Below are 10,630 nucleotides of genomic sequence, written 5' to 3' on the forward strand. Positions count from 1 at the left end.
CTTCCTGCCTCCTCCCTCTCTTCTTTTGTTTATATAAATTAACTCAATGAAAAAAGTTCCTTCAGTCATCTGATGGCAGACTTCACTGTCACAACAGAAGTGGGCTTGTAGGTCCAGAAACTACCATTTTCATGCAGGAACCACAACGCCAGATCATCATGGCTCATGTTTTCATCTTTGGTCTGCCACGGAAGGAGCAAAAGTGTACTTGGAGTGCTGGCTTCTTTCGATTTTTTAAAAAAGATTTTATTTATTTGAGAGAGTAAATGAGAGAGAGAAAAGAGAGAGAGCATGAGTGGGGGAAGGAGCAGAGGGAAAGGGAGAAGCAGACTTCCTACGGAGCACGGAGCCTGATGTGGGGCTCAATCCTGGGACTTTGGGACCATGACCTGAGCTGAAGGCAGATGCTTAACCGACTGAGTCACCCAAGAACCCTTTATTTCTATTTTCTTCATCATTTTCCTGAGGGAGGCATCATAATGGGTCCTGTATTTAATGACAGTTCTGACCATCATTGTAGCCATGATGCTGCAAACCAGCTCCAATCCCAGAAGAGCCTCCTGTCTCCCTTTTATAAGGATCATTGTAATTACATTAGATCCACTGGGATAATTCAAGATAGTCTTCTCATCTGAAAATCTTTAGCTTGATCATATCTGCAAAGTTCTGTTTGCCAATATAACATATTCACAGGTTTCAGGGATTAGAACATGGACATCTTTGGTGTCCCTTACTCGGTTTGCCAGGCCACCTGAATAAATAAAAGACCTTAAGCCATGCTTCTCAAAAAGAAGAAGAATATTATCAGTACTTTACAAACAAAAACTTGGATTAGCAATAACTTGGATAGTTTTGCCAGATTTTATATTTTATATAAGTGGAATCTCATATTACATATTATTTTGTGTCTGGCTTCTTTTGCTCCACAGCGTGTTTGCAGGATTCATCTATATTATGCATGTAGTTCTAGATCACTCATTCTCATTTCTGAATAGTATTCTGTGATAGCATCCCCATGAATATTCCACAATATTTTTATTTATTTTCCTACTGTTGTGGGTAGTTTCCTGATTTTAGCTATTGCAGCTAGTGTTGCTGTGACGGTTTGAGCACGTCTTTCAGTAAATATACCTATGCACTTCTGTTGGGTATACAGGGAGGAGTGGAATTGCTGGGTCGTAGGTATGCATACATTCAGCTTTGGTAGATACTGCCAGTTTTCCAAAGTAGTTGTACCAACTTACACTCCCCCTGTAGTGTAACAGTGTTCAACACTTGAAAATCTATGCATTCTATTGAATGTGGTTATATTATGAAATAGAATGCATAGCCACATAAACTGAAAAGCTATACTATGTCTTCAAAGTGGCTTCACTGGAGCAGCGAAGAAAAGTTCTAGAGCTTTTGTGTTACAGCTCTAGAACTTTTCTTCGCTGCTCCTATAAATATTGCTTAGATGGAAAATTCTGGAAAACAGATTAAGAGATGATCTGATTCGTTTCCCAGTTTTATTAGTGTTTATAAGCTGTAATTTAAACACAAGTTTTCCAACGGAGACAGGGTACAGTAAGCACTTAGCGAAGCACTTAGCTGAACCTGGAAGCCAGAGAGTAACGTTGAATCTGGCTCTGGTGCCGGTGAGCAGTGACCTGGGCCTTCAGTTCCTCAGCTTCTGCGACTGTGAAAGGCAAGATATCTGTGACATCAGGGCATGGACCAAATCAAATACCGGTAGGCACAGGGGCTAGCCTTGCCCTGAGCACCCACAGCAGGCGGGGACCGGCCATCCCTCACTCCATCATCTCCAGAATCGTTTGCCCGTGGGCTTTTACTCACCTACAAGCCCGGGACATCTGCATCTGCTCGCAAGAGGTCTCATGGAGTAGCAGAAGTGAGTAGCTCCAACCCGTCAAAACTTCTTTTTTAGGTCCCGTTCGGGTAAAGCAGGTAAAAAGAGAGCCTCCTAGCCCCTCAGCGCCCTCCACCTGCGGACCAGTCGCTCCCTTCCCTTCAGCCTTTCAAATAGGCCGCTCCAGCGTAACCAATCACAGCCTTCCTTCTTCACCGGTCAGCTAGGCGCTGTCCAATCAACGCATGTCATCTACGATTTGCTGCGCTGCGGGGCCAGTCTCCTTTCTGGTTTTCCCCTTGGTGCGTTAAGAGGCGACCGGAAAGGAAAGGGAGGTTGAGGCCGGAGAGACGCCATGTTGGTCAAGGGCAGTGTTATGGCCCTGAAGGTATTTTTTCAGAAGATAGGAAGCCTCTCTTGGCGTAAAACTAAAGGGCTTTCCCATGGCGCCGCCCCTGACTCCGCTCCTGGCGGATGTACCCGGGGAGGCCGGGAGCGGGCTGACCGGAGAAAGCAGCCCCGGAGCCGTGAGCTTCGCGGACGTGGCCGTGTACTTCTCCCCGGAGGAGTGGGGCTGTCTGCGGCCCGCGCAGAGGGCCCTGTACCGGGACGTGATGCTGGAAACTTACGGCCACCTGGGCGCGCTTGGTGAGGCCCGGCGGTCCAGCCAGGACCCAGTAATCCATGGGAACGGGGGACTAATGTCCCCGGAGACAAGTGGGCTGGAAGTGTGGGAACTGAGCACCCTTACCCTCCCCTCTCGGGTCCTCAGCCGAACCCAATGTTTCCCCTCCGCAGGCTTTTCAGGCCCCAAACCCGCTTTTATTTCTTGGGTGGAAGGAGAGGTGGAGGCGTGGAGCCCGGAGGCCCAGGATCCGGAGGGTGAGACCCCAGCAGCTGTCATCAGAGACAGGGGAAGATAACAGGTACTTCACTTCAAATCCACTATGGGACCTTTTGAGAACCCCCTGCCCCAACTCGGATCCACAGTACACACCGCCCCGTCCAAAGCCCCATCGTGTCTCTATACCTCATCCCCAGAAAGTTCGAGTCTCACTGCAAGATGGCTCGTAGAACCGTTAAATTGGGACTTACAGCACCACTTATACAGGGAAACCCCAGCTTAGTGCAAAATAGCGCCTGAGTTGCCAGGGCAGCCAAGCGAAAGGCAAAACACAACTGTAATTTGTTTTTTGTTGTGTAATGAAATGAAGACAGATGTTCCTTTTGGGTATGATGTGGGTCACACTGTAATGATGATATCACTCATCAGAGATTTTAACATCAAGAAAGCGTGTTTTCTCTGCAGCCGTGTCATAATAAATGCTTGTTCCCAGGTCTTCCCGTGGAACCTGGAGTATAGCCCAAGTGTAGACATTTTGGCGATGGCCTTGAAAGCACCAAGGGAGATCATTTAATGGCTATTTTGGGAAGGGATCATAAACAAGTTCAGGACAGTAAGCTCTGTGAAGGCTGGGTCCATCACCACCCTCATTGCCTGACAGAGGAGGGAGGGGTTCAATTTGTTGACACCTCCATTTATCTCCCATTTTCAAAGCTTTCTGTGTTAACACCAGCCAGATGATGAATTTTGCATTTACTCCGGGATGGCCTTCTGGGCCTGATGAGGCCCCAGTCTCAGAAGACTGCCATATGCTCAGACATTCATGTTGCCTCCTAGGGCAGACCACTGTATGGAACGTGCTACTGAGTTTCAGCTTTTATCTTTCCCCCTGTCTCAGGATCCAGGGATGAGCGTGAAGAGAAAGAACTGATGAAGAGTCCAAAGCAAAAAGAGATGGAGCGTGAGGAAGTGTCTCTCGAGGAGTGGTCACCATCCAGCAGGCCACCGGGTGCCGGTCACAGAAGCACCTGCTCGGAGCTCTGCTGGAACTCAGGGCAGAGCCCAGTCAAGCCTTGGTTCAAGGACACTACAACCCGCAGATCACCCTTCTGCTCAGACTGTGGCCGCAACTTCAGCTACCCCTCCCTCCCGGCCACCCACAGGCGGGTCCACTCTGGGGAGCAGCCCTTCCCCTGTGACCAGTCCCGGGCCTGTTTCTCCCAGCGCAAGTACCTGCTCCAGCATCAGCTCATCCACACCGGGGAAAAGCCCTACTTGTGCCCTGATTGTGGGCGACGTTTCCGCCAGAGGGGCTCCCTGGCCATCCACAGACAGGCTCACACCGGGGAGAAGCCCTACCCATGCCCAAACTGCAAAAGTCGCTTCACTTACCCCTAACTGCTAGCCATCCACCAGCGCAAACACACAGGCGAGAAGCCCTACAGCTGTCCCAGCTGCGGCCTCCGTTTCGCCTACAGCTCCCTGCTGGCCATCCACAGGCGCACCCATACAGGCGAGAAGCCCTACCCCTGCCCAGACTGTGGCCTCCGGTTCACCTACTCCTCTCTCCTCCTCAGTCACCAGCGCATTCACTCTGACAGCCGACCCTTCCCCTGCCCACAGTGTGGGAAGGGCTTCAAGCGCAAGTATGCCTTGGAAGCCCATCAGTGGATCCATCGCTCTGGCAAGAGGCCGAGGTGGCAGTGGCCTGCAGCAGGGCTCTCGGAGCCAGTCCTTGTTTTGGGAGGCCAGGATCCCCCAGTTCATTTCCGGTGCTTTCCAGATATATTTCAAGAATGTGGGTGATGGAGCTCACAAGAGATGACCTGTTTTCTTTGGAAAGGAAAAGGCAAAGTTTATGTATTGGGGGGATAAGGAATGAATGGAAAGGAAGTAGGCATTTAAGGAAAACAAAGCTCTGAGTTCAGGGAGCACAGAGCTGGTCCTTCGGAAGGAAGAGGGAATCTGAAAGGCCACCTGAAGGCTGAACCCATTTTCTGAGGCTCTCGCTCCCACTTCCAAGTCCCACTTGGCGTTTTTTCACAGGAAATCATTCACCTACCTGGCTTTTCTCCCTGGACTGTTCTCTCCCTCAGAGCATTCTGCTTTCTGGTCTGTGTCTCTCCTGTTCCTCAGAGATGGGGCCCCTTAGTGCAAGAACCCATTAAAGGAGCCCATATACATTCTGAGTATCCCCTGGAACAGAAGGGACACCTTGGGCCCACCCTCAGTAGGGGAAGCTCACCCAAGGATTCTTTTAGCCAGTGTCGATGAGACATCTGGCAAGGAAACACGTGCAGCGTCAAGCCACTGTTGGCACTCTTGGTCTTAAAGTCCTGAAGGTGACCACAGGGAGGAGAACAATGGCTTCGGGTGGGGAACTGTCCTGCCCCATGCTCACATCGCACAGGGTGCACAGAAGTGTCAAGCTTAGCTTAAAGGTTGTTTTTTCCCCTCCAAATTTTATGAATCAGTGATTGCAGTGTTTTTCTTTTCAGATATTTGCATGTTGTCAGGATTTTACACCTTCTGAATGAAGATGTGTTCTCGGGCCATAGCAGCTGGAAACATAATGCTGGCATTTTTGTTTAAGAGAGTAAATAACCTGCCAGTAGGCTTGAAATCAAGGCCAAGTATCTCCAGTCTAGTTTTTAGTGTATGCTTGTATGTGTCAGTAGTTAGGATCTTTCTGACCCACTCTGACCCACTAGCGGTACTTTTGATCAGACTATTGAAGGAATAAGAGGAATAAGGACGTGGGTGGGACTAAGCAGAACCACATGCCAGGAGCAGACCTGGGGGACACGAGTATCTCTGTGAACAAAGGACTGCTCTTGGAACCTCTGGGTTCCGAAGATGATTAGGAATGGGAACGGGGTGTTATTTTACTGAACCACATAGTCTCTCCTGAACTAGTAGATCTGGATTCCGGGTTTGGCTCAGTTCCCACTAGGTGTGGGACTGTAAGCCTGTCATTCAACCTTTCTAAGCCTTCACTGTCTCGCTTGGCTACTCCACAGGGCTGTCAGAAAAAACCTGAAAGCACCTCACACGTCATCGTGGTCTGAAGAACAAGTGGCTGAGTGCGCCCACGACGTCTATACTTAATCTAGATTCTATAATTATGCTACATTTGCTTTATCACATGCCAATCGGACAGTCCATCCCCTATCTGCTCATTTATACATCTTATTTTATTTCACAGTAAGTTGCAGGCATCATTATTCTTCACTCCTAAACACTTCAACAGAGGCTGAGATTTACGCAAGAAACAGCAGCTCTCCCTTAAAATTCAAAATGTACTGGGCGCCTGGGTGGCTCAGTGGGTTAAAGCCTCCGCCTTCGGCTCAGGTCATGATCCTGGGGTCCTGGGATCGAGCCCCGCATTGGGCTCTCTGCTCAGCAGGGAGCATGCTTCCCTTCCTCTCTCCCTACCTGTGATCTCTGTCTGTCAAATAAATAAATAAAATCTTAAAAAAAAAATTCAAATGCACTAGAGTGCCTGGGTGGCTCAGTCGGTTGAGCCTTGAACCCTTGGTTTCAGCTTGGGTCACAATCTCAGGGTTGTGAGACTGAGCCCATGTGAGGCTCTGTGCTCAGTGTGGAGGCGGCTTGAGATTCTCGCCCTCCTCCCTGTGCCCCTTCCTCTGCTTGCACTCTCTCTCTCTCGAATAAATAAAATCTTAAAAAAAAAAAAATTCAAATGCAGCTTGTTATAGACTAGTAAAATTTATGAACTGTAATTATCTTTGTCTGTTTTGTAACTTCTTATAATTATATCTGATTAAGATTCTGGAACAAACATATACAATTTGGTGGGCAATAAAACAATTTGAAAGCAAGAGCATCTTTGTATTTTTATGTTTGGCAGGAAAAACATGACATCAGCCACTTAGGATGGGGCAGTTTTAGTCCTAAAAGTTTGTTTCAATCTCCTTAGTTAACCCCCCGGGTTAACTGTTTGGTTCCATCTCCTTCAGTTTTCTCCATCCCTGGTACAAAAAGAAGTGATTTATAACATAGTACCTGAGTAAACAAAGGCAAAAAATTTTTGGTCCAGGTGAAATCCTTTGTGGTTTCTTTTTAGGTAAAGTTGATTGTCTGTTTAGAAAGAGACTCCTAGCTGAAGATCGATTTTTCTTTTTTTTTTTTTAAAGATTTTATTTATTTATTTGACAGAGACAGCGAGAGAGGGAACACAAGCAGGGGGAGTGGGAGAGGGAGAAGCAAGCATCCCGCTGAGCAGGGAGCCCGATGTGGGGCTCATGTGCGGCTTGATCCCAGGACCCTGGGATCATGACCTGAGCCAAAGACAGAGGCTTAACCCACTGAGCCACCCAGGCGCCCCTGACAATACATTTTGCTTTATTCCACTTCTACGCTATTCACCACAATGAGTGCACTGAGGCCTCATCAGGACTCAAGTTTAAAAAGTTATAAAATAAGCAAGTAATTGTTGAGGTGAAATCAGCAGAAGTCATCCCAAAAGCCGTAAGTATTCCGGGTGAAAAATCACAAGGGTGGGGCAAGAAAATATGAAGATGGAGAAGGCAGTAACTTAGTCAGCCATGAAGAACATTTGTGAACACAAAGGAGAGAGTGTGTGTGCTCCGGCAGGTAGGAGAGCCAAGCAAGGAGTTTCAAGGTTCCAAGACCAGACAGTGGACTGCTGTCAACAGGGACCTAGGTTTTGTTCATTAACCCAACGACTAGCCCCATGCTTAGCAGCTAGCTCCTGGCATCCTGCCTGATTGCAGGAATATTCCCAAGAGGACAAAGCTATCTAGTATCTATAGTCCAATGCCACAAGCCAGTAAGATGATCCATCTCCACTAAAAAAAAGGAACATATTGAATCTAGGAAGCAGAGGCTACAATCCTGGACAATACGGAAGTCAGACCCGGGATGACAGATGAGGCTCAGGCAAGTCTGGAGAGAGAAGACCAAGGGGTCAAAGAAGGAGCTTTCCCAGGGGAAAAAATGGTAATTTGAGATCTGATGCTATCCCCAGTAATTTAGAACAACTTAAAGAAGAAGAGGGGAGCCCCGGTGGCTTAGTAAGGGAGTCTGCTTCTCTCTTTGCCCGTGACCCCGATCATGTTCGTCTCTCAAATGAATAGATAAAATATTAAAAACAAAAACGAAAACAAAATGGGGGCACCTGGGTGACTCAGTCGGTTAAGCATCTGCCTTCAGCTCAGGTCATGATCTCAGGGTCCTAGATCGAGCTCTGCACTGGGCTCTCTGCTCAGAGGCGAGTTTGCTTCTCTCTGTCACTCTGTGAGCTCCCTCGATTTCATTCTCTCAAATAAATAAATAAAATCTCATAAAAAAACAAAAATAAAAAAAGCAGAAAGCACAGATAAGGCAAGGAGAAAGGGAATACAACTGGAAATTTTTAAAAGGCAAACAATGACAATGGCAATCATTACAATATATAAATTTATCAAAATGTGTCATACACCTTACATTTACAATGTTTGATGTCAAATATGTTTCAGTAAAAAAGAGCAAATAGTTGGTAAGCAAGGAAACATAATTACAGCATATACAGGAAATTTTTTTAGAGATTTTATTTGTCTATTGATCTATCTATTTATTTTAGATAGAACTTGTGCGTATGAGCAGAGAGGGCAGAGGGGGAGGAAGAGGACAAGCCAACTTTGCACTGAGCACAGAGCCCAATGTGGAGCCGTATCTCACAACCCTGAGACCATGACCTGAGTGGAACTCTAAGAGTCGGATGTTCAACTGACTGAGCCACCCAGGCGCCCCAGGAAATCTTATAGCAATTTACTGCATTATGTTGGGAGAGAACTGAGGGAGATGGGCCTAGAAACTAAGTAAGTATCATAGCCGGATGCCCACAAATAATTTCTAAAATGGATATATCAAGGAATGCCTCCTGCTTCTCCCTCTGCCTGCCACTCTCCCTGCTTGTGCATGCACACTCTGACAAAGAAATCAAATCTTTTTTAAAAAATAAAAATAAGGGGTGCCTGGGTGGCTCAGTCAGTTAAGTGGCCGCCTTTGGGTCAGGTCATGGTCCCGGGATCCTGGGATCAAGTTCTACATTGGGCTCCTTGCTCAGTGGGGGGCCTGCTTCTCCCTCTGCCTGCTGTTCCCTCTGCTTGTGCCCTGTGTCAAATAAATAAATAAAATCTTTAAAAATCGATAAATAAAAATAAAATGAATATATCAAGCAACAACAGTAAAAGCATACTTTTTTAAAGTGTTTTTTTCGAAGAGAGAGCAAGAGAAAAAGAGCGTGCGCGTGCGTGCAAAGGGGTGGGCGCAAGCAGGAGTGTTGGGGGCGTGGGCAGAGGGAGAGAATCTAAAGAATCTAAAGAATCTATTAAAAAAAAACAAAACAAAACAAAAAACTCCAGAAGAAAGGCTGAGTGTTAAAAGTGTATTGATCCAGTTTGTAAAGATGAAAAAGTTTTAGAGAGGATGGTGGTGATGTTTGCACAGCAATGTGTATGTCCTTAATACCACTGAGCAGTACATTTAAAAATAGTTAAGATGGCAGTGAAATAAGTCAGACATCAACGACAGGTGTTACACAGTTCCACTTACAAGAAGTACCTAGAATAGGGAAATTCACAGGCACATAAAGCAGGTTGGAAATTAGCAGGAGCTGGGGAAAAGTATGAGCAGCAACCACCTTGTGGATTCTCAGTTTCCTTCTGCAGTGGTGAAAATGTTTTGGAAATAGTGGGGACAGATGCACGGCATTGTGAATGTAATTAATGCCACAAAACTGTAAACTTAAAAATGATTTAAAAAATGATTAAAATGGCAAATTTTAAGTCTTGTGTAATTTTACTGCAATTTAAAAAAATAACATATATATCCAAACCCACTTAACTGTACAATTTAAATACGTGAGTTATCTAACGAGTGAATTTTATCTCAAAGCGGTTAAATAAAATGCCTTACACAAATGTTCACAGCAACATGAAAGGTAAAAACGACTCCAATTTCCATCAACTGACAAATGGATAAATAAAATATAGCATACAGGTGTCCCCTCACTTTTTTTTTTTTTAAATATTTATTTATTTCAGAGAGAGAGGGAAAGAGCACAGGGGGTAGGGGCAGAGGCAGAGAGAGAGAAACACAAGCAGACTGAGCACCGGGCTGGACGATGAAGGGCTCGATCCCACAACCCGGAGATCAGACCTGAGCCAAACCAAGATTCAGATGCCCTCAACCGACTGCATCACCCAGGTGCCCCAGCTGTCCCCTCATTTTCTGAAAGTTCCCATTAGGCTACTTTGCTTTAAGGAAAACCTATATTAGTACCTGTTTCACTAACCAAAATAAATCTGAAGAGGATTTTTTCTTTTAGATGCAGCTCACAGGCCGAGCAGCAGGAGTGGCCCCATCAAGGTCCTTCCCAGGGACCTACACTTAGGCTTTCAGCATCAAGCTACTATAGCTTTGAACTATGTGAGCATCTGTGCTTATTCTACATTTATTTTGTGCATCGTTAAACAAGATGTGTCCTAAGGCATCAATAGAGCCTAAGAGAGGTCAGTTATAGGGTCTGGGAATGCTCAAAAAATTTTCCCTATAAATTAATGGTAATTGCTTCCTTGCTTTACATCATTTCAGCTTATGAAAGGTTTCATAGAAATGTTCTACTTTGGGATAGCAGGGAAAACCTGTATCCGTGCAATTGAATATTGAATTGAATTGAATATTATTCAACCATAAAAAAAAAAATTAAGGTAATGCTGACCTTACCTGTAATGCTACATGGATGAACCTTGAAAACATTTTGCTGTCAGGAATCACACACTAAAGGCCACATATTGCATGATTCCATTTATGGGAAATATCCAGAAAAAGTAAATTCACAGAAACAGAAAGCTTCGGGATTGTCAAAGGAGGGAGGCAGGGGAAAATGGGGGAGTGGCTGTTCCAAGGGT

General features: G+C 45.9%; 1 protein-coding gene across 1 annotated transcript; it reads left to right on the forward strand.

The window, feature by feature from the left end:
* The first annotated feature begins 2,796 nt into the window (after positions 1 to 2,796).
* Positions 2,797 to 6,148, forward strand: ZNF785 (zinc finger protein 785). The gene is given in 3 exon segments (XM_045992938.1): positions 2,797 to 2,893; positions 3,592 to 6,044; positions 6,097 to 6,148. Coding segments are annotated over 2 exon segments (1,005 nt in total). The 3' UTR covers positions 4,500 to 6,044; positions 6,097 to 6,148.
* Positions 6,149 to 10,630: the final 4,482 nt, after the last annotated feature.

This window comes from Meles meles, chromosome 21 (assembly GCF_922984935.1).
Source record: "Meles meles chromosome 21, mMelMel3.1 paternal haplotype, whole genome shotgun sequence".
Taxonomy (NCBI): Eukaryota; Metazoa; Chordata; class Mammalia; order Carnivora; family Mustelidae; genus Meles; species Meles meles.